General features: G+C 49.6%; 1 protein-coding gene across 1 annotated transcript in view; it reads right to left on the bottom strand.

Moving 5' to 3' along the window:
* MTPN (myotrophin) overlaps window positions 1–19,611 on the bottom strand; it is a 36,255-nt gene extending 16,644 nt beyond the window's left edge. The window contains exons 1-3 of the mRNA XM_066590344.1: window positions 19,387–19,611; window positions 5,820–5,933; window positions 2,762–2,845 (exon numbers count right to left, since the gene is read on the bottom strand). Of these exons, the coding sequence (XP_066446441.1) occupies window positions 2,762–2,845; window positions 5,820–5,933; window positions 19,387–19,458 (270 nt within the window). The 5' untranslated portion in view covers window positions 19,459–19,611. The remainder of the gene's footprint in view (window positions 1–2,761; window positions 2,846–5,819; window positions 5,934–19,386) is intronic.
* Window positions 19,612–25,107: the final 5,496 nt, after the last annotated feature.

Below are 25,107 nucleotides of genomic sequence, written 5' to 3'. Positions count from 1 at the left end.
TCACGTCCCGGAGGGCTTTAATCGTCATTGCCCACTAAGGGCCGAGCGCAGATCACGTCCCGGAGGGCTTTAATCGTCATTGCCCACTAAGGGCCGAGCGCAGATCACGTCCCGGAGGGCTTTAATAGTCATTCCCCACTAAGAGCCGAGCGCAGATCATGTCCCGGAGGGCTTTAATCGTCATTCCCCACTCAGGGCCGAGCGCAGATCACGTCCCGGAGGGCTTTAATAATCATTCCCCACTAAGGGCCGAGCGCAGATCACATCCAGGAGGGCTTTAATCGTCATTCCCCACTCAGGGCTGAGCGCAGATCATGTCCCGGAGGGCTTTAATCGTCATTCCCCACTAAGGGCCGAGCACAGATCACGTCCCGGAGGGCTTTAATCGTCATTCCCCACTAAGGGCCGAGCGCAGATCACGTCCCGGATGGCTTTAATAGTCATTCCCCACTAAGGGCCGAGCGCAGATCACGTCCCGGAGGGCTTTAATCGTCATTGCCCACTAAGGGCCGAGCGCAGATCATGTCCATAGGGAGGGGCGGGGGACTAGGTCAGGGGATTTGGTATGACTTCCTGAAGATGGGGTGTTTTTAAGGCACATCTGAAGTTCGGTGCATCGGGGATTGTCTGGATGCCTTGGGGTAGAGCGTTCCAGAGGATGGGTGCTGCTCTGGTGAAGTCCTGTAGGCGAGCATGTGAGGTTCGTATTAGAGGGGTGTTTAGCCTGTGTGTGTTAGCGGATCAGAGTGAGCAGGCTGGGTGGTTTACAGACAGGATGGAGGCGATGTATGATGGCGCAGTGCCATGAGCTTTGTGGGAGAGGGGGAGGAGTTATTTGGTTCTGCAGTGTATGGGCAGCCGGCGCAGTGACTGACATAGTGCATGGGCGTCTGAGTAACAGCTGGATAGAAAATTGAGCATAGCTGCTGCATCTAGTATGGATTGTAGAGGGCGAGCCTGGTGCGGGGGCGGCCGATGAATAGCAGTAGTCGAGTCGGGAGTGGATGAAGGCAACCACAAGTGTCTTTAGCGTGTCCGTGGTTAGAAACGGCCTGGATTCTAGCAATATTTCTGAGGTGCATGTGGCATGTTCGAGCCAGAGATTGGATGTGGGGGGTGAAGAAGAGGTCAGAGTCCAAATAAGCAAATAAACACGCCTCATTCTGGCTGACATAAGAGGGCGGCGTGGTCTGCAACCGCCCGTGTAGATTACTGCTGTTCTTCTCCATAGGCAATTACTGAGGGAGTTCGGCTTTTACCGCGTGGAACCTGCGTGCTCCCTGGCTGTACAGCAGAGACGCAGCACAATCACACAGATTGGGTTTGACAGAGAAGTCAAAAACACTTGCAACATGTGCAAAGAAGAAGGAGCCGAGGTGGAAACACAGACAGTTAGATCCTCGGATCACAGAAATGCGATGTGTGGGGAGGACGACAGGAGTGGGAAAAACCAGCGCATCTGCAAGTCACACGTCTGCGTCATTCCAATCTACATAGTTACACGCATCGCCGAGTCCCGTTATCATCCGTAACACAGGAGTTGGACATGATGAGAGCTTCTCTCAAGTGGATCAGGTTTCCTTGTGTATACCGTCACACGCTATAATGGACTGCTGCTGCCGGTGGCATTATATGAAAATATGCCAGCGTGCCGCTGGTCCAAAGGCTCATTAACAGGGGTGTACGCAAATACTGGGCCGTGACTAGACAGCGTGTTCATGCACCGAAACACTCCGTACTCCATGTGTTTGAGGCCCCATGTCCTGCACATTTGCGCACTGCCATTAACTTCAAGTGGCTATATTGGGGGACAATATGCGCCAACATAGAAGATGCCACTTGTTTTCTTCAGTAACTGGAAGATGCAATAGAACCTAGTTCTGGTAAACCCCTTCAAGTACTTTTTAAGAGTCTCAAAGTAGTTTTTCAGTTACTTTCATGAATAAGTCTGAAGGTTAAGCTTGAGTCGGAGTCTACAGACTGGAGTGTAAAGTGAGGGCTCTGACCAGTCCGGTTCCACACAGTACGTCAGGACACATAATACACCAATCTGCTGACTGAAGGGGAGGGCGAAACGCTTCAACATCTATCAGCAGTAGAGATGAGCGAACGTACTCGGATAAGCACTACTCGTCCGAGTAATGTGCCTTATCCGAGTACCGCTGTACTCGTGCTGAAAGATTCGGGGCTCTCCGCTGCTGACAGGTGAGTCGCAGCGGGGAGCGGGCGGGAGAGGAGAGAAAGATCTCCCCTCCGTTCCTCCCCGCTCTCCCCTGCAGCTCCCCGCTCCGCAGCGCGTCCCGAATCTTTCAGCACGAGTACAGCGGTACTCGGATAAGGCACATTACTCGGACGAGTAGTGCTTATCCGAGTACATTCGCTCATCTCTAATCAGCAGCCATTTTTTGTTAAAGGGAATGTATAACTTACCATTGAAAGCTAGATAGAGAGTTTGTTCTAATTTGATTTTCTGACTGTAGATATTTTTATTCTCTGGTCTGTACAAGTCTACGGGGGGTGGAGGGAGGGAGCAGCCATCTTGCCTGAGCAGCAGTTAACAGCCTCATGGACCATAGACACAATGGACAGGAGACGACTCCCTGACTTCTATAGGAGAGCGATGTGGGAGAACGGCAGGATTTCAGGATTTATTTCCTTTTAACTATGATATGAAAGTGAAATAAAACCGACCAAACACACTTAAAAAAATAAGATGAACATAAAAACGTGAGTTGGCAGCCACTAACGTAGAAATGCTCACCCGCTCCAGAAGCAGCTTCACCGTTTTTAAGTGGCCCTCGTAGCAGGCAGACAGCAGCGGGGTGATGCCGTGTTTATCTGCAGCCTACATGAAAAACACCAGAAATTAATACATTAACGAGGTGAATGTCTGTCAGGCTCTCCCAAGGCTCCTTACGCATCATGACTTACCTCCCCAGTCTGGCAGAGTCTCAGGTTAGGATGCACCAGGGGTCATGCAACTTTAAGGCCTCATGTCCATGGGAAAAAGCAGGCCCGCTACGGATTCTCCATGGAGAATCCGTAGCGGGTCCCTCCTGCCCAGCGGACGAGAGGCATTAAATCAGAATAAACTCACCTGCTGCCGGCTGTGTGTGTCTTCCTTCTTTATTCGGCCCGGCTGCGTGCTGCATGTGTGCGCCGGGCTGAAGAAAGAAGATCCTGCCACGAAGGAAGGAAAATCTGCATCGCCCAGAGCAGGTGAGTTTAATTCAGGCGCGGGTCTCCCGCGGATCCGGACGGTTTCCATAGGCTTCAATAGAAGCCTGTAGGAGCCGTTCCCGCAGGAGACCCGCACCTAAATGGAGCATGTCCATTTTTTTCATGCTCCAGGATTTTTTAAATTCACTTTTATTGACCATCCGCGGGTATTTATCTACCCGCGGGTGATCCGCTGTGGATTTAAAATCTTCTTTTCCCCCGTGGACATGAGGCCTAAAGGGGTTGCCCAGGATTTGGGTTTATTTGCATTGATGCCTTTCCTCAGGCTAGTTCATGAATGGATGTTCAGCGGTCATAGTAATACCCGCTGCCACTGTCAGAAGACTGCGCTGTCCGTAGTGAAGCCGCCCAGGTTGGTCCTTTAGGCACGGCTCTCACCGACAGCGGTGCCAGGAATCTGTTGATCAGCAGGTATCCTGAGGATCAGTCTCAAGAAAATAAAAAAAAAATACAACCAAAGTCCCGAGAAGCCCTTTTAAGACTTTCCGTTCTGTTCGGAATGACCCTTTAAGCCCTTCCTGACATCTGCTGTACATGTATGGGAGGTGGAGAGACTACCAGGAAAGCCGGATGTCTGCAGCTTTGTAAGACCCCTTATAACATTATATTGCATGTTATCACCTTACGAATAGTAGATCTTTCACTTTGAATTGCCAGAATGGCCCTTTAAAAGGAGCTGCAGCACTTGGTAGAATTGGAACATCTTGAGTTATCTGTTTCCTGCTACCAAGAACTTCTTAAACCAGGAAAAAAGGGGTCAAGCTGTTGCCTTGACAACTGCACACGCAACGAATCTGCACCTTCCCTTGAGCTCACGTCTATAGGCCTCAGGTCGCCCTAAAGACTGCCGGCTCCTGCTGCAATCAGACCTGTCAGTTACGTTGCCCCCTGATGCCTGGCATGGTGCATGATAAACAGGGCGGGCGATCCTGTAGCCCCTGAACATCTTGCTCAACAAGACCTCAACTGCACTGCAGCTTATAGACGGCCAGCACACACAATCTGTGCAAGTGGCTGATGGAAATAGGAACAACTCTTGTCAATTGATCCATGGCTTGAACTGCGCCACAGAGGGAGTCTGCCACCAATAGCTACAAAACAGAACTGTCAATACCCTTTCTAGGGAAGTCATTAAAAGGAGCTTTAATCTGCAGCATCACACTATATTGGTAAAGAAGCATTGTCTCCATATTCTTGAAGTTGGCGGAGGGGTGGATTTCTGCAGCAGCAAGATGCCTCCCAGCCCAAGTCCAGCCCCCTTTTTCTACACTTAACAGCACAACATGGATCTGTCTTGGGAGTCCCCCATGAGCGTTAAAAGGGATATTCTGGTTGAAACACATTATCCTCTATACACTGTATACAGGGAATAACTAGCTGATCGATGGAGGTCCCAGCAGTTGGACCCCAATCGATCGCAAGATCAGGGTTCACCAAATGAACTGCAGCGGTCACGCAGGCACACCACCACTCTCATTTTCAATGAGCATGCTGGAAATTGCCAAATTCGGTCACCTGGCCATCTCCAGCATTCATTGAAATAAATGGAATGGAGCGCCTGTGCGACCTCCGCTCCATTCATTTGGTGAACTCTTGTCTCAGAACTGATGGAGGTCCCGGTGTCAGATCACACCAATCAGCTAGTTATCCCCTTACTGCATCAATAGAAAATAACGTGTTCCAGCCTGAATACTCCTCCTAGATGTCTGCAAGGAGAGATCAGTACTTTGCTGGTGATGCACGGTGTAGAAATGTACAAGACCTGGGCTGGGAAACAGCTGGCTGCTGCAACAGACATCTCAAATTCAAGAATGTTGTAACTATGGTTCTTCTTATACCACGTATAGTCCGACGCTGTAGAGTAAAGCCCCTAAAAAATAAAAAGAGTTCTATACTCACCTACTCCTCCACCCGATTCTTCTGCTTCCATTCTCTTCAGTCTTCTACCTAGTGAAGCAGCGTTCATAGCCTAGCAGGGAGTGCCGAGACGGGGTCTCGCTGCAATAGTATATGAGCAGGTAGTCTTGGTAATAGATGTTCACCGCCTAGGAAGGAATGCCCATTACATCATAGGGACCTGCGGGAAGACTGCAGAGAAAGAACGCTCCATAACAAGGAGGAGGAATGGCCGGCTTGTGGTGAGAGGACCCGGGGGATTGGAGAAGATCAGCGGGGAGAAGTTGGGGTAAGGAGTTTGCCTGGGAAGGAATAGGCAAGCATCGATTTTTTTTTTTTTTTTTTTTTTTAATGACAAAACCCCTTTAAGTACTTCCCTAAGGAGAAAAAAAGGCATATTGATACTGCTCTATTTTCTAGGTATTGTAGAGCACCCACACCCTCCGTGGCGCAGTACAACACATGGATTGACAAGAGTTGTGTGTTCCTATGCTTCCATCAGCATCTTGCACAGATTGGACATCCACACGTTTGACAAGTTGCAGTGCAGTTAAGGTCCTGTTGGAGAGCCCGTAGATCGGACCCCCACTGATCAGCTCGTTACCCCCTATTCCGTGGGTAGTGCATAACGGGTTCTAACTGGAGCACCCTGTTGAACGTTTCTACACACAAGTGACACCTACATTAATATCGGCTCCTTTTGCCAAGAGATATTCCAGGATTTCGTCCTGTCCGCAGTCGGCGGCGTAATGTAGAGGCTTTCGGCCGCCCTCCAGCAGTCGGTTGACGTCCACACCCTGTGCAAAGACATTAACATAAAAGGTTAGAAGTCGAAATCCCACTAAAATACTAATTAGTAGAATTTGCATTGCGCATGAACTGGCGGTTTGTATTATGCGCACTTATCGCCCGGATCCACAAATAAAGGGCATCGATGATGCAGGACCAGCGGCCGCGAGAGAAGATAAACCACTGAGCGCTGCAAACGGAGAAACCGCAGATTTTATAGGACGTCTCAGAGCGGTGAACACGTTGCAGAGAGCCTGTCTAAGACGGAGGGCTGAAGGGGAGAACAGCCGGATCCCTGGTGCCGCATTTGGACAGCAGCAATAGATTCCCCACTCCTGTACTTGTGCATAATTGGGGCGATTTCAGCCATTTGGGGCCCGTTGAGAGGATGACAAACTGGTTGTAATAAAGAGGCATCTCCTATATCTGCTACTGGGAAAGCTGGAAGAACTACAAAGGCAGCCTATTTCCACTTTCCCAGGCTTCCGAAGATGCATTGCCGTACTGTTCAGCACCAGGACAGCTCCCCTAGTGGTGACTACAGGAATTTACATATATTTTGAAGACAAGAAATTTACCCGATTTTTTTTTAGTACTTTGATTGGAGCTTCACTGTATGGAAATTAGTCTGATAAGTTCTCTGCAGATCAGTTTCATTGTGAATCTACTTTAGATGGAAAAATCCAGCAAGCGACTTCCAACAAAGCCCGGTCATCGGTGCTGGACTAGCCGGAGCCTCACTGCTAACTACGTGGGGTTCTGTCATGTAACGGTGTGGAGAGTATACAGAGAATGGCGTGATTGAGGAAAGCACCCGGCGAAAGGGATCCTGTGCATGGAAACAACTCGTCACTGAAAGGGGTCGGAGGAGGATGTCAGGAATCGTTCTGATGGACAGCAGCTCCATAGCCAGTAGCAGCCGAATACAATGCTGGAGCTCCAACTAACATGTCAGAACGCACAACTCGCCGTTCCTCCACACGGATGGCTATAACAGCAGACGACCAGGTCCAGCACAAGAACAAAAAGGCGAGACTCCAGGGGGCAAAACAGCGCAAAAATTGTATCAATGATCAATGGAAAAACATCACCTGGTCAGATGGAATCAAGATTTGTTGCCCCGTGCTGATGGGAGGTCAGAATTTGGCGCAAGCAACATGAATCAATGACCCTATTGTGTCAGACCACGTCAGCACCTCCAAATCTGCGGCAACTACAAGAAGCTTCCTGTCCGCAGGGGCCTGCAGAACGATATCACCCAGTGGGACCTATGCCGCGACAAATTGCTGCAGTTCTGTGCACCTTTTATTCAAATTATAACTTATTTCGCCATTCGCGGAGAACGCCAGTCTGCTCATATAAAGGTGCAACCCGAGGTAATCGTGACATCCGTCATGCAATACCCCATCCTGCCATAGCTTCCTATTCGGCGGCGGTGATGCAACGGCCTCCGTCACCTCGGGGAGACGGTTACTACAACATCCATCAGTCCAAATGAGCAGCCGGTTTAATGTGGCATCTGCCAGGTGGCACGTTCTGCGCAGTTTACCACTTCCCTCCGCCTGCCCAGCGCAATTACCGCTTCCCTCTGCCCGCCCAGAGCAATTACCGCTTCCCTCCGCCCGCCCCGTGTTCGGTCTTTGGCTTTAAACATACAACTTAGAGAACTTTATATATTGAGCAAATAAAGAGTTTTTTGCCAACACATCGCAAATACGAAGTTAGTGATGTGCATCCGAATGCTGAGCGCACAGAACGCAGCCGCGCCAGAGGGGGTATTAAAGTGAGCTGCATATATAGAGCGCGGCTCAGGAGGAAGAACTAGCGGAGTCATAATAAGGGACGGCTCTCCCCGAGCTCATTAAATGGGAACTCCTATTTAATTTATCATCTGAAGTTCAGCTCCACGGCCCGGCCGGACGACGAGAGCCGCGTTACAGTCTGAGGCAGGAAGCTACCGGAACACAGCAAATAGATGCACAAGGTTTATATACCGCCATCCTGGATCACAGACCGCCATCTGCCATCTATCTACTGCAGTAGTAAGAGTCTATTCATGAACAAGAAGGCTCTGGATGAACATCGCTATGGAGCAAGCCTCAGGGACTGTTGTGTTGAACTGCAAAAAAAACTTTATTTGGGGGGGGGGGGGGGGGGGGAATATGTGAAGCTGTCACCGAGGACCGACCCCTCATCCGATACGCTGCAGCGTTTCACTATAGACAAACGTGGCCGCGATGTCATTCTGGTCAGGCAGCATGAAGCTGGCGAAGGCTACTTTCAACAAGACGCCATCTTTACTATTGGCATTCAGCTGGGGCCTTTGCCCATTACCATACCATTACTCCAGCTAGCTGGGCACCCCTGGTATTCACAGCAGCCCTTTGTGACGCGCGGACCCCACAAGCAGCCCCCCTGATCTCCACTTCCAAGAACACATGTATGTAGTAAAGCCACAGCGGGCGGACAAAGCTTGTGGGCGACTTGATGCAGAACTTGCCACTTCGTACGTTTGACGATCAGCGAAAACCCGCGGCCTTCCTCACAACCCTGCAAGCAGAGCGGGGCACAAAAGGCAAATTCTACATAGAAGTCTAGAATGCAACAAACTGCGCGTTCAGCTGCTGCGTCAGCACTTCGCTGAATGTAGCAGGAACGGGCGGCCCGAGCGACGCCGCCGCTCACAGGCCCCTCTGCTGACGCGGCGTTGTTAAAGCTGCTGCGTCCGGCTGCAGACCGAGGAGCTGCTACAGATGTGGCGGCGCTGACCGGTGACCCTACGACTCCACGTCCTGACAAGGTTACCCCCCTGTTCATCCTGAGCCACCTGGTTCACAAGCCGAACCACTGGTAAAAGGTAACAGCGTGTGGTTACGCCACAGTAAGGGCTCGTTCACACAGGCTGCAGTCACGAAAAACCGCTGCGTATTTACACGTCCAAACAAAAAAAACCCCGCGTTTGCCTGCATATTCCGCCCGCTCCGGCAGGCATTTGTGTACGTAAATACACTGGAAAATTGCGCACAAAGAAAATTGCAGAAGTGCCCATCGATGAGCTGCGCAAATACACCGGTTTCCTACGCATTTGCGCTGGCTCACTCACTTTAATGGCCTATGGTGGCACGTAATACGCACCAAGACCGCCAGGCTGCGCGGTTTTTCACATGAACGATCACATTAAAGAAAAAAAAAAGACGAATGCGAACGGACCCATTAAAATCAAGGGGTTCTATTCACCACGTATTACGCACACAAAAATGTAATCCATGGCGCAAATACGCCCGTGTGAACGAGCCCTAACGGTGTGTAGCTCCCACGTAGCTGCTGACTGTTTCCTCTGTTGCTAAGCAACAGCGCAGCCAAATTCAAGTTAATCAGAACGGCTAATAAAAGGACAGCGAATCCGACCGGCTTCACGGCGAACGTTTTGTACGTCCTGATTATAAACGTTTCTCCGGTCACCTGACAATCAGACTGCGCGAAAAGGACCAATCAGTCAAAAGGAGCAAACGAACACCCGGTCGCCAACTGACGATTTATCTAACCTACATCCACAAGAGGGAGTCGTGCGGCCGTCCGCCGGGGCCGGTGGTCATACGGCCGCATAATCTGCGCTCTTGTGGCGAAACCAGACCTGCATTTAGTAATCCAATGAATGGTTGTTTCTGGAACATGTGACTGAGGGTGTGATCACACGGGGTGCGATCCGCAGCACTCACGGACAGCCATGAGATCCAACGCCTCGCCCACGCAGTGGAAGCGATGTACGCTACGAGTTTTACACCCGCGGCTGTCAGCTTCAGCAGACTTCACCCCGGCCAGACGGTTTTATGGCTCTGATGGGTAGACAAGGTCCAGTCGCTCCCGGATGAGTCTGCAGGAGGGCCAAAGTTACTCCGGGACTCAGTAGTTGTCTAATCCACTTCGCATATTCATTCCCAGGATCCCCAGATCTCTGCTTGCTGTCAGGGAATGAGAACCCAGTGTTTATTTCTGAAGGGTGAAAAACCATCATGTGAGAGGAATTTCAAATGCCTGTAAGGATCCGATCGCCGTCTACTGGTCACATGGGCGGGACGCTGGCAACCTGGCGCAGATCCGTGGTGACAACGCTGCAGACGTTAACCCCAATGTCTGGACTCATTCACATCGGGATGTGCAATACCGGTCCGTGAAGAGTGAGCCATTTTAACCGCGTGTTTAGATGCACGTGTGCGGTTCTTACATGCATGTTGCATTCTGTATCTGTTTTTCGTACGCACAAAAAGATGAGGCCCGACTGGCGGCATTTTTTCCCTGCAGCATGCATTAAAAAAGTAGTGAATACGAATGCCACTGCGTATTGGCTGAGCTTTCACGCAATCCCAGCGTCCTTAATGGGCGATTCTGGTCCGTAAATTTGAATATTGGACTTTTTATTCCATTAAAATACGGGAAAAAAGATAAAAAACTCGACCCTCATCTGATGTCACAAATGCACATAATGTCGTCACAGGCTGGCCGTAAAAAATACACCCATGTGAATAGGCCCTAAATAGGACAGCCCAACCGCTGGAAACCCTCGCAATCCTAATACCCGCACATGTGGGACCGCCACTCCAAACCTTCCAGGGACAGAGGACGTCGCTCCCTGCCAGTCCCATAGAGGTGGATGGAGCGGCGGTCATACAAGCGCATCACTGATCCTTTCATATGGGAAACTCATGGTGCCCAAATGTTAGACTGCCTGGGGGTGCTGGCGGTCAGACCCGGGGCATTAGGGCATTTATCACCCATCCTGAGGATAAGGGGAGCAGGTCTTTAGTAGCAGACCCTCTTTAGGGTCTCTTCACCGTGGTGGATTATCTGCAGCGCCAAATGGTGAGCATTCGCCCCGGATTTCATACCTTTAGGCGAGGGGTGACGTGTGCGCCGAATAGCAGCTGGGGGGAGGTGCGGGGTGCGCACGTGGTTTTTAATCTAACAGTCATATATACACATAGATGCAACATGACCCATTGGTCTGCATTTTTTACAGAAACCACTTATCAGATCCATGGATACAATAAAGAAGCCAGATTGGACCAACTTCGTGCGAGAGCGAGCCGTTCAACGCATGAAACCCCGGGGACCATAACAATACGGCAAATTAGGAAGCATGGACGTGACATTCAAAAATGTGTGGGGAGGAAAGAAGAACCCGTGTACATACAACCTTAACGGAAGGAAAGCAAGACGGCGCGGGCGCCCTCGTCAGCCGCGTGATCGCCGTAACTTGCGACTCTGGCTCAAACAAAATGCGCCATGGATCCCAACACGGAGGCCTCCTTCACGCGGGCGCCATGCTGTCGGATCCACGGTGGATTTTCCGGACATAGATCTGACAGCGCTTTGAAGCTCCGCCATGAATGTTAATGCGGATCCGCACACGGATTTAACCTGTTAATGGGGTAACTCATGATATGTCCTGCTTTTAGTCCCCCACAAGGCAGATTTCAGAATGTGGGGAATACGGTGCCGATTTTCATAGCGTTCAACAGAACGTTGAAGTGAGGCATATTAATGCAAAATTGGGTGCGGAGTGCGCACGGACGTCTGCGGTGCGAACAGGGCCCTTTAAGAGCCTAGAGCCACAGGACAGACCAGACTCCCCACTATTACACATCAGCGCCATTTCTCAAGCTGACATTTCCCCAGCGCTGACACAACACTAAAAATAGAGCCCTTACTAATGCCCCCACACGCTCTGCTGCGATGACTGGCAGGTTATGTCTGTGCCACGGTTATCACGGGAGACTGATGCCAGGACGCCAGCAGGCGCGGGGTCCACGGCGGCAGAGCTACAAACTCCCATTAACAGGCTATATACGGGGTTCCCTGGTTTTGTGAGTAGGGACCCGTAGATCTGTTTGATGTATAGTTTGAAAATAGTCTCACCTGCATTGATACATTGTAACAAACTATTGGGATAGGAGAGAGACCTGTGATGGAGGATACAACTGTAACAAACCCTCAGCTTCAGCATCCAGCTCAGGAAGCACCATTACAGAAAGCAGATTGTGAGCTTACTTAAGCGGGTCCTCTGGTCCTTTTACCATCAATCCACCATCCTCAGCATAAACAATCAATAGTTGATTGGCAGGGTTACACCACTTGTCAGTGTGGACAGGGCCGTCTGCATTTCAGTGGCCAGGTCTGGTAGTGCAGGCACAGTTCCTATCAAATACAATTAGGCACTACCAGACCAGGGAGCTGCAATACGGACAACGTCATATGCTTCCAGCGCTGTCCACACTGGTGGCGGGCCTGGGCATCCCAAGTGCCCCCCCCAATCACCCATGGAAGACTTATGCTGAGGATGGATCACCAACAGTAAGGCCGCCTGCACACGAGCAGAGATTCCGCAGCGGGATATCCTGCGGGATCTCCGCCGCTGGAAGCCTGCATAGGATTGCGTTAACAAACGCAATCCTATGCAGACGGCCGCGGTTTGGCCACGCAAAATCTCGCGCAGCAAACAAACCGCGGCATGCCCTTTTTCTGTGCGGACAGAAACGTCACTCACCCGCCGCCGGCTCCGGTCTGCGCCGGCTGCCCGGCAAGCCAGCACATCAGACAGCCGAAGTAGCGGGCGAACACACGCTAGTCCCTGCAGGCACTCGGGTGGGATCCCACGGCGAGAATCCTCGGCACCGGATCCCGCCCGTCTGCAGGCAGGATAAGAGTACCGGAGAACCACTTTACTACTTTGTGTTCAATGCAATAAAAGACCGCAGCTGATTTACTAATCCTGACTAAGGCCACCTTCAGACGGGCGACCACAATATTGGGGTGTGCCCAATATCACGCTTGCCATCATGTGAATTCCCTATTGATGAGGAGTTTTTATGTCAGTACTGCCTTGCATCACTTCAGGGAAGTCCTGATCCTCCACCGTGGCTGTCTATGGGAGACCTCGCATTGCGTGCACCCGGCACGTGGTGTGCTGACACCGCATTGACCGCAATGGATGCTGCGATGCGAGACACAGTCAAATAGAACATGCCGTGATTCATTTCCTGCATCGCATCATGGCGCCATGCGGGAAAACATCACCCATGTGTATGACCCCATACAAAAAAGAGTGGGGTTCATATTCGTGGGAAGATGGAATGACCTACTTTACACCAATATTTTGGCATGTGATGTCACAAGCCACACCCCTTTCCCCTAAACTACACTCATTTGTCAAGTGCAAAAACTATCCTGAATATTTAACAAATACAAAGTAAGACGGGTTCGCCATTTTTTTTAGTCATCCCACTTCCTAAACACAGAAGCCATGAGAAAAACTCAAAACTCAGCACAAAACCCAACCCCGATACGGCCGTCAGCGGAGGAAGAAGAATGCTGCATCTTCAAGGGCCAAACTAGGCCAGGTCCTTAAGGGGTTAATGAGATTAGCTAAATAAAGCAGAGCACAGCCTAGAATAATGGAGAAAAACATGAACTACATGGGGGTCCGCACACAGAGCGTATATACTGTATACAGGGAAGGCGGAAACGTCCAATCACAGCAACTGCTGCATTACCAGAAACGTTACTTAACGTGCCTCCAATACACCCCATATTATACTGCAGAGCTGCACTCACTATTCTGCTGGTGGAGTCACTGTGTACATACATTACTTATCCTATACTGATCCTGAGTAACACCCTATATTATACTCCAGAGCTGCACTCACTGTTCTGCTGGTGGAGTCACTGTGTACATACATTACTGATCCTGTACTGATCCTGAGTTACATCCTGTATTATACTCCAGAGCTGCACTCACTATTCTGCTGGTGGAGCCACTGTGTACATACATTACTTATCCTATACTGATCCTGAGTAACACCCTATATTATACTCCAGAGCTGCACTCACTGTTCTGCTGGTGGAGTCACTGTGTACATACATTACTTATCCTATACTGATCCTGAGTAACACCCTATATTATACTCCAGAGCTGCACTCACTGTTCTGCTGGTGGAGTCACTGTGTACATACATTACTGATCCTGTACTGATCCTGAGTTACATCCTGTATTATACTCCAGAGCTGCACTCACTATTCTGCTGGTGGAGCCACTGTGTACATACATTACTTATCCTGTACTGCTCCTGAGTTACATCTTGTATTATACTCCAGAGCTGCACTCACTATTCTGCTGGTGGAGTCACTGTGTACATACATTACTTATCCTGTACTGATCCTGAGTTACATCTTGTATTATACCCCAGAGCTGCACTCACTATTCTGCTGGTGGAGTCACTGTGTACATACATTACTTATCCTGTACTGATCCTGAGTTACATCCTGTATTATACTCCAGAGCTGCACTCACTATTCTGCTTGTGGAGTCACTGTGTACATATATTACTTATCCTGCACTGACCCTGAGTTACATCCTGTATTATACTCCAGCGAGTTTTTTGACTTGCTAGCAGGCCCTTCCCCGAATTTTCGCTCTGATTTACTAACCAGATCTTGGGGTATAAGCCTCCTTGCAAGCCAAAAAACTCGCAAGCTGAGGCTCAGGGAGGGATCTATACTCACCTGTTGCTGGCGTTTCGTCTTCGCGATGGTCTGCGGCACTGCTGCTGGCTGCCGCTCTCCTCCACAGAGCATTGCTTTCTGGATGCGGGCCTGAATGCCCCGCCTCCAGCAAGCTAAGTTCTGATTGGTTAACCCAGCGCCGGCTTCATTGGCTGATACGGAGCTGAGTTAACCAATCATAGCATGGAGGCGGGGCATTTAAGCCAGTATCTAGAAAGCTATGCTCTGTCAGCGTGGAGGAGGGAGTGACGGCCTGCAATGGCGCTGCAGATCATCAAGGAACGCCAGCGGTAGGCGAGTTGATTTTTTTTTACTTGCAGTTAGTTTCCCCATTTGAAGGCATTAATGGCGTTTCAATGCATTTCAATGGGGAAAAGTGCCCTGACATACGGGTTTTTTGGCTTATGAGCTCCATCTTGGATTAAACTCGTATGTCAGGGCACCGCTGTATATATATATATATTATCTCCATCTCTGTTGTCCTACTTCTGGTTTGGTCTTCGACTTCTTACGGTCATGAGTCAAATCCTCTCCACCCTGCTCACACTTTATAATTAGACTGCTGTGTAATCACAGACCATTATAGACTCCCCTCTAAACATCAGCCTCATCCTTGTAAACCTACAACCGGCAGACGCCTCCCATAATCCTCCAGCACTGCCCTCAGTGATGGGCGTCAGGCTGGACAAGAGACACGTCCATCCAGTTCAGCCCATTACCCCCAATGTTGATCCAGAGGAAGGCAAAACCCCAATGAGGTAGAAGACAATTTTCTTCACTTCAAGGGAAAAACAATTCCTTCCCGACTCCAATCTGGCAATGGGAATAATCCCCGAATCACCGACCCTCCTGACTAACCAGTGATATCACATGTAATATTGTAACTCTCAGGAAAGACGACCAGCCCCTCTTATACTCTATTAGTAAGTTCACCATCACCACATCATCAGGAGAGAGTTCCACAGTCTCACTGCTCTTACAGTAAAGAACCCCCTTCTGTGTTGTGTAGAAACCTTTCCTTTAAACGTAGAGGGCGCCCCCTTGTTACAGTCCTGGGTATAATAGATGATGGGAGAGATCTCTGTACTGACCCCTTATATATTATACATAGTTATTAGAGCGCCCCCTTGTTACAGTCCTGGGTATAATAGATGATGGGAGAGCTCTGTACTGACCCCTGATATCTATACATAGTTATTAGAGCGCCCCCTTGTTACAGTCCTGGGTATAATAGATGATGGGAGAGATCTCTGCACTGACCCCTTATATATTATACATAGTTATTAGAGCGCCCCCTTGTTACAGTCCTGGGTATAATAGATGATGGGAGAGCTCTGTACTGACCCCTGATATCTATACATAGTTATTAGAGCGCCCCCTTGTTACAGTCCTGGGTATAATAGATGATGGGAGAGATCTCTGTACTGACCCCTGATATCTATACATAGTTATTAGAGCGCCCCCTTGTTACAGTCCTGGGTATAATAGATGATGGGAGAGATCTCTGCACTGACTCCTGATATATCTATACATAGTTATTGGAGCGCCCCCTTGTTACAGTCCTCGGTATAATAGATGATGGGAGAGATCTCTGTACTGACCCCTGATATATTATACATAGTTATTAGAGCGCCCCCTTGTTACAGTCCTGGGTATAATAGATGATGGAAGAGATCTCTGTACTGACCCCTGATATATTATACATAGTTATTAGAGCGCCCCCTTGTTACAGTCCTGGGTATTATAGATGATGGGAGAGATCTCTGTACCGACCCCTGATATATTTATATATAGTTATTAGAGCGCCCCCTTGTTACAATCCTGGGTATAATAGATGATGGGAGAGATCTCTGTACTGACCCCTGATATATTTATATATAGTTATTAGAGCGCCCCCTTGTTACAATCCTGGGTATAATAGATGATGGGAGAGATCTCTGTACTGACCCCTGATATATTATACATAGTTATTAGAGCGCCCCCTTGTTACAATCCTGGGTATAATAGATGATAGAGAGATCTCTTTACTGAGCCCTGATATATGTGTGTGTATATATATCAGTGCAGAGATCTCTCCCATCATCTATTATACCCAGGACTGTAACAAGGGGGCGCTCTAATAACTATGTATAGATATCAGGGGTCAGTACAGAGATCTCTCCCATCATCTATTATACCCATATAAATATATATATATATATTTATTATTAGAGCGCCTCCTTGTTACAGTCCTGGGTATAATAGATGATGGGAGAGATCTCTGTATTGTCCCCTGATATATCTATACATAGTTATTAGAGCGCCTCCTTGTTACAGTCCTGGGTATAATAGATGATGGGAGGGATCTCTGTACTGACCCTGTTACAGTCCTGGGTATAATAGATGTTGGGAGAGATCTCTGTACTGACCCCTGATATATCTATACATAGTTATTAGAGCGCCTCCTTGTTACAGTCCTGGGTATAATAGATGATGGGAGAGATCTCTGCACTGCCCCCTGATATATTATACATAGTTATTAGAGCGCCTCCTTGTTACAGTCCTGGGTATAATAGATGATGGGAGAGATCTCTGTATTGTCCCAATATATTATAAATAGTCATTAGAGCGCCCCCTTGTTACAATCCTGGGTATAATAGATGATAGAGAGATCTCTTTACTGAGCCCTGATATATGTGTGTGTGTGTGTGTATAATATATATATATATATATATATATATATATATATATATATATATATATTTATATTATTAGAGCGCCCCCTTGTTACAGTCCTGGGTATAATAGATGATGGGAGAGATCTCTGTATTGTCCCCTGATATACATAGTTATTAGGTCGCCCCTCAGCCGGCTTTTTTCTAAACTAAATAACCACAATTCTGATAACCTCTCTGGGTATTTTAGTACACCCATTCCATTTATTACTTTCGTGCCCCCTTCGTACCCGCTCAAGCTCTGATATGTCTTTCTTGACATCTGCTGCCCAAAACTGTCCCCAATATTCCATGTGTGGTCGGACCAGTGACTTGTAAAGAGGAAGAACATTGTTCTCATCCTGCTCCCCTAGACCTCTTCTGATGCCCCCCCATGATCCTATTTGCTTTTGCAGCAGCTGCATGACACTGGTTGCTCCAGTTAAGCTTATAGTTAAATAAACCCCCCAATACTGCCCCCTGTGGTGCCCCACTAGTAATGGTGACCAATCTAGGTATGTACCATTAATAACCCCCTGTTCTCTGGCAGGACACAGATCCACCATGTTATTACTTATGCAACGCTTTGGTTTGGAGCGGCCATAAAGTGAACCGATCCATCGAGGTTTTACAGTGCAGCCCTGGTCTGCTGCTAACGACCCGCTCACCAGTAATTAGCCCTGTGCTCCGCGCTTCGGCTACACGCTGCCTTTGCAGTTTTCCTGCACTGTATTCTAATGAGCAGAAGTTAGTCCAGGTTTCCCCCAGAGCTGCGCCCGGCCGTCCCGTTCTTGACCGCCATGCATACTGATCTCTCAGTAAACCTGCCGGCGCCTCGGCTCCCCCTACTGGCTGTAACGCCAGCGGCGTACTGGGCCTTGATGAGCGCTACTCACGCTGCAAACGGTGATGTCACTGGGCTCCTCTAGAGGGACCCTTAGAGGCGTGTCATTGTAACAGCCTGCTGATAGGTTCCCTTTAAGGGCCTTATAAGATAATCGCATGGCTAGCAATTCCCTAATGCCAGGCCACAAGACACCGTTGGGGATAGGCGTGACAGCCACATGCTGGGAGTTGTAGTTCCAACAGCTGGAGGCACTGCTTTATTGATATTTTTCACTGCAATTAACCTAGTTACAGCCCAGAGCTGCATTCACAATTCTGCAGGCTTCAGAGCTGAAATCGCCCTGCTTGGTCTGATTATCCACCTTCAGGGAAGCGCACTGACCACTCCAGGAATATTACAGTGTGTACAAGTCAGCAGACACTGAACAAGCAGGGGAGGGGGGCAGGGTGATTGCAGCTCTGGAGGCTGAAGAATCGTTAAAGGAGTTATGCCACGAAATCATTTATGACCAGTAATAAGTGAGTAGTTACTAGCGGTCCGAACGCTGTAACCCCATGGAACATGAGACCGGCGCGGCGGTGTGCATGCGTGATCACAACCTCATCCCCTTCCACGCGCTCTCCCCATAGAAGTGAATGGAGCGATGGTCACACCCCCCCCCCCGTACTCGGTGAGCGCCATTCTCGTGATTGGAGGTCCAGCGATCAATCATTGCCCATCTAAGATTACTTCAAAGGAGTTGTTCAGGGTTAGAAAAACATGGCCGCTCTCCTGCAAGAACAGCGCCACCCCTGTCCATAGGTTGAGCGAGGCACTACAGCTCAGCTCCATTGAAGTGAATGGGAGCTGAGCTGCAATACCATACAGAACCTACAGACAAGGGTGGCGCTGTTTGTAACAGAAAGCAGCCATGTTTTTGTGACCCCGGACAGGGCTCTGAGTCAGGAAGCGTATTTACCCCGATAGCCTGACATGCCGATGCCACTCCAGAAAGAAAAGATGGTGGCCGCCCCCTGCAGAAGAATCATTAGGGTATACAGACGGCATGGGGGAGACCTGACCACCGGGGCGGGGGAGGGGGGCACCCCAAGTGGACAATTCCTTTAACTACATACGGGATAATGATCGGGGAGGTCTGACTACCCTCGGTCGCTCTTCGGAGCGCATCAATAAGAGGACAGAAGCGTTAACCCTTCCATCCCCTGCAAGAGCAGGACCCTCCAGAGGAGTCAGTGAAGTGACAGTCACGTGACCACGCCTATACCTTCTGGGGAAGATACATCACGTGACCTGCCAGACGGTTATAAGCAGGTTTACCGCTCCTCGCCCTCACCCCTATATACCGACAGGGCTGCTCCTTACCCCGGAAATAAACTCCTTCACCGCGTCCAGGTCTCCGTTCTTCAGCGCCCACATCAGCTCCTTGTCACACATGGCTGCCGGTGGAGGAGGAAGCGGCGGCGTTACAGGCGGCAGCAAAAGTCACAGAGCAGCGGCCTGGCAGTGGCGGCAGCCTCCGGGGCCTCTATCTATCCACTTCCCACACACACTGGACCGCTAGCCCCGCCTGCCCGCTCCGCCCTGACGTCACCGCGCACGGCTCACGTGACGGCCTGACGCAGCGGCCGACGTGTCTCCTAGCAACGGCCGCTCTGAGGAGAATATGGCGGCTTTTCGCGGGCTTTTTCACTTTCATCTTTTCGGCTCCTCTTACTTTTATCACGGACTTCTTTATTCTGTGTGCCCGTTCCTAGCTACTTTCAAGATCTCTGCTTGCTTTAAACGGTTTTTGTTCACATCTAGTAAACAAAAGTATAAAACTCACCCGCAAGGGCTCATCCACGCAGTTTGCGCCAATACTGAATAGTCCGTATTCGCTGCGTATTTCCCTACAGGAAAAACAAACAAGGCTGCACTAATTTCCTGGGTTGACACGTAGCGAGTACGCAGCATCGGACGCCGTTAGGGGTTCTGACACCATAATTTTGTCATGTTTCGCCCGGGTAATTCTCACGTGATGAAAGCTGCGCCGCGCCCTCCTCCTCACATGCAGTTCGCACCGATCTGCCCGCTTTTATTGTCTCAATGCGCAATAGTGCCAGATATAAACTGTGTTAAAAAAATAAATAAATTTGACTTGTTCATACGCAAATAAACTCCGTAGCGGCGAGCGTATCTGCGCGGGCGTTCGTCTGTTTCAGTCTCAACTGTAATGGGCTATTTCGGAAGAAAATATGCGCTAAAACAGGACATGTAAAAACACGTGAATAACAGTATTGAAATCCATAGGTTTTATTTGGTTTGTTAAACGCGCAAAAAATATACGGACTAAATGTCTGGACTAAAACAGATTTGCGCATGCGCCAAAACGCTGCTGCGGAGCGTATTTGTGCAGGTACAGCAAAAAATGGCCGGAAGACAGAAAAACTACCTGCAGGAAAGACAGCGCTAGTCAAAGCGAAAGTACTGAAATCAGTGGTTTCATTTCGTCCCATTATGTGGCCGTGATTTTCACGACCGTCAAAACTTGGCGAAATCCCACTTGTCTGCTGTAGCCCTCGTACACAGAGTATATACGCCTGTGTGTATAAGCCCCGAAGGCTTCTTCACCCGGCCGTACTGCGCGTTTCGGTCTGTGAAAACGTCGCGTATTTCTGCCTTTTGGGCGTGTTTCTACGTAAAGTAACTGCATGAAATCCCGCTGATTTCTTGTATAAATGGCGTTTCACACGGGACGATTAGCGTTACGATTCTCGCGCTCCCCTGTGAATATGTATGATTGTCCCGTGTAAACGCATGCAGCGACTGAACGACTGCTTACTGTGAATGGAGGCGGCGGGGAAGAACGCTTCCCGGCCGCCCTATCTTCATTCCAGCAGCGCAGTGAGCGATGCCAATGATGCCCGCTCTTGTGTAACAGCAGCGAACATCACTGGCACAAGTGTCGGGCATCTTTTGTTCCACGGCTTGTCCCGTGGAAACAGACTATAAGGCCGCTTTCACATGGGCAACAAAATTGCGCGATTTTCTCGCGATACGACAGCGCTACAAATCACATGTATGTGAAGCCCAAGCACCCTTGTTTACCGCTTCCCGGTTGAGGGTTCATAAATCCCGCCTCCAGGCAGCATTAGCTCTGATTGGTTCATCGAGCGCTGTATTGATTGGCTAAGCCGCATCGCTTGAGAACCAATTACAGGCATCCTGACAAAAATCGCGATATCTCCGCAAAAGAAAACACAGTGATATCGCACAGAAATCGCGGGAACAGCTGCGATATCAGTGTGATTTTCTCTCGGTGATATCGCTGTCGCCCGTGTGAATGGCGCCTAAACGTGCAGCGAATACGCAGGTTTATTGCGTATTTACACTCCTTCTCTTCTCTGGGCTATTTCGATGCAGAATACGCACCACAAAGGCCTATCTGTCAGATACGCTCACCGCAGAGAACTGGCAGTTCTCCCTCCTGCTCCCGGGCGGCGGGATATCACTAGCGATATCATACAGATTCTTTTATTATAAACATGGCAACGGCGTGGGGGGTGGGGGGGGTAACTTTTATTACCTTATATGTTTTTTTTTAATAATTAATACAATTTTAAACTAATTGTTGCGTTTTTCTTTAGTCTTCACAGGGGACAAAAACTTGCAGTGCTTTGATCGTTCCTGCAGTATGATGTAATGCCGTAGTATTACATTATACCGCGATCTTCTAAGCCACGCCTCAGACATGGCAGCCCTGAGGCCTTTCATAAAGCGTCCGTCTGCCATTCAACCGCACCGCAACCCACGATCTTATTGTGGGGGGGGGGGGCAGTGCAGGACCCCCGAACATCGATCGTAGCATTTAAATGAAGCTGTCAGAATTGACCATGGAATTTAAAGGGTTAACAGTAGAGATGAGCGAACGTACTCGGATAAGCACTACTCGTCCGAGTAATGTGCTTTATCCGAGTACCTTCCCGCTCGTCCTGAAAGATTCGGGACGCGCTGCGGAGCGGGGAGCTGCAGGGGAGAGCCGGGAGGAACGGAGGGGAGATCTTTCTCTCCTTCTCTCCCGCCCGCTCTGCCCCGCTCCCCGCTGCGACTCACCTGTCAGCAGCGGAGCGCCCCGAATCTTTCAGGACGAGCGGGGAGGTACTCGGATAAAGCACATTACTCGGACGAGTAGTGCTTATCCGAGTACGTTCGCTCATCTCTAGTTAACAGCTCCAATCAGTGGCACTGCTTATCGGAGCTTTTGTGGGAGGGTTTCAGCTGTAAGAAACAGCCAGCACCCGCATTGTATGGGGTGTGATCGGACGGCGATCCTCCCATAATACCCTCAACCTGCAAGATGTAACTGTACATCCTGTAGCGTTAAAGGGGTTGTCCCGCGCCGAAACGTTTTTTTTTTTTTTCAACAGCCCCCCCGTTCGGCGCGAGACAAACCCGATGCAGGGACTTAAAAAAAAAACCGCACAGCGCTTACCTTAATCCCTGCGCTCCGGTGACTTCTTACTTACCGGTTGAAGATGGCCGCCGGGATCTTCTCCCTCGGTGGACCGCAGGGCTTCTGTGCAGTCCATTGCCGATTCCAGCCTCCTGATTGGCTGGAATCGGCACGGGGCGGAGCTACACGGAGCTGATGTCCGGCACGAGCGGCCCCATTGAGAAAAGAAGAAGACCGGACTGCGCAAGCGTGTCTAATCCGGCGATTAGACGCTGAAAATTAGACGGCACCATGGAGACGAGGACGCCAGCAACGGAACAGGTAAGTGAATAACTTCTGTATGGCTCATAATTAATGCACGATGTACATTACAAAGTGCATTAATATGGCCATACAGAAGTGTATAGACCCACTTGGTTTCGCGGGACAACCCCGTTAAGGGTTAAGAGGGACACTATTACTTCTGGGGGCATTATTACTTATAAGTCTCAATGGTTCAGATGTGTTTGGGGTATCTTGTGAATTGGTCCTTTCAATGCCTGTAAGATTAGTGATTTTTTTGTAGGGGCGCCACTTCCCACTTCCCCTCAGGCAGTATAAAGGCTCGGGGCGCCTCTGTTATCACAGGACAACCATCATCAGAACAGATGCTGAAAATAGTCACCAAAGTTAACGAACGACCGTTTACGTGATTGACACAGAGGGGTTGTTGTTCGTCTCACTGCCACCTCCCTGATGAGGCTCGTTGTTGAAAAGCAAACAATTGCCTTTTTGTGCCAAACGATAATTAATCAACCTATTATTTTTTAGGGAAGCTGAAATGAAGCGACTGGTGCACAAATTCTCGCTCATCACCTGGTTGGTGTCCATATTTACATGGGAGCGCTGTCTCTTATGTCCTCTCTATGGAGTGATTATTTAGGCAATAGTTGTCCCATGTGAAGCCATCCTTAGATTCTGAACGACTCTGGCAAGCGCCAAATTATGGTGTAGACGAAGGGCTGGTCTTGTGGGGTGTTCCCGGTTTGTAGTGGTTAGTACCTACCAAAAGTGCTCCAAGGAAGGGCAACCAGCGACAGGGTGATGGCTACCCAAGGCTCGTTGATGTAGGAGTGAAGTTGGCCCGTCTGGTCGGATCCCACAGAAGAGCAACTGTAGTACAATTACTGATAAAGTCCCTGCAGCGATTATTCCGTTGATGCTGCGTGATTAAGGGTGGATTCAGATGACTGTATATCGGCGCGGTTTTCACGCCGAGCCGATATACGGTGTCCTCATCTGCGGGGGAAGGGGGGGGGGAGGATGGAAGAGCCTGGAGCAGGAACTGAGCTCCCGCCTCCTCTCTGCCTCCTCTCTACCCCTCTGCACTATTTGCAATGAAAGGAGGTGGGGCAGGGCTAAGTTTCGAGAATTAGCGGGGCTTCAGAGAACTGCTCCTGGCTCTTCCAGGCTCCCCCCCTGCAGAGAGAGACGCCGTATATCGGCTCGGCATGAAAACCCTACCGATATACGTTCGTCTGAATCCAGCCTAAGGCCGCCTGCACACGAGCGGAAATCCCGCCTCAGGATTTCCCGCGGGATTTCCGCCGCTGAAAGTTTGCATAGGAGTGCATTACAATACGCACTCCTATGCAGACGGCCGCGGTTTGGCCGCGCGAAATCCCGCGCGGCAAACAAACCGCGGCATGTCCTAATTTTCTGCGGGGCACGCACTCACCCGGCCGCCGGCTCTGGTCTGCGCATGCGCCGGCTGCGCGGCAGCCGGCACATGAAAGAGCCGGGGCCGCCGGGTGCGGGTGAGTACGCGCTCGTCCCTGCGGGCGCTCGGGTCGGATCGCGCGGCGAGAATTCTCGCTGCCGGATCCGACCCGCTCGTCTGCAGGCGGCCTAATGCTGTAAAAAAGAAAGACAATGAAAGAGTTGATGTTTTTTCTCCCTCCTCTCCAGAAAAAAAATACAAGTTCTGAAATACTTTATACCCAAAATAGTACCAATAAAACCTACAGCTCGGCACGCAAAAACACAAACCCTCACACGGCCATGTTGATGGAAAGATAAAAAAGTTATAGCTTTTTTGAAAAGTAGAGATGAAAATCCCCCAAAAATTGTCGCATCCCCACGCCCAAAATAGGCCGTGTCACTAAAGGGTTAACATGTCTGTCTATCCATGCACATTTTCAGCTTCTTTTATGCACTCCTCCCCTGAATCAGGTCCTAAATCCTGTTATTAGTCCTTTCCTTATTAAAATGAGCACATTGAGTCTCACGGGCTCAGACATCTGGCAGCGGCTCTGACAAGCAGAAAGCGTCGGTCCCGGTTATCACAATCCCCTGCATGTCGTTAGGATAACAGTCTCTGCTAAATCCACTTTGCCGGATTATTACTTTGGGTAAACTGTTAGGTATTGAGAAAATTTGTCAATTTGTGTAAGAACTTTCCGCGCAGTCACACTCCATAAAGTAAGAACTCAATGGGGTTTGATCCACTGACAGATTGGGTTACGCTTCACCGCTACACTGACTTATAGTGCGAATACAAAGCAGGTAAAATAGCGGCGAGCGCTTTAACCGCGAATGGGACGGTCTAATTGGTCAGATCTCAGGTTTACGCATCTATAATACGAATTTAAAGGGGAATTGAATGTTTGTTG

The sequence above is a fragment of the Eleutherodactylus coqui genome, chromosome 2 (genome assembly GCF_035609145.1).
Source record: "Eleutherodactylus coqui strain aEleCoq1 chromosome 2, aEleCoq1.hap1, whole genome shotgun sequence".
In the NCBI taxonomy this organism is placed as follows: domain Eukaryota; kingdom Metazoa; phylum Chordata; class Amphibia; order Anura; family Eleutherodactylidae; genus Eleutherodactylus; species Eleutherodactylus coqui.
This window is presented reverse-complemented; position numbering and strand designations above follow the sequence as displayed.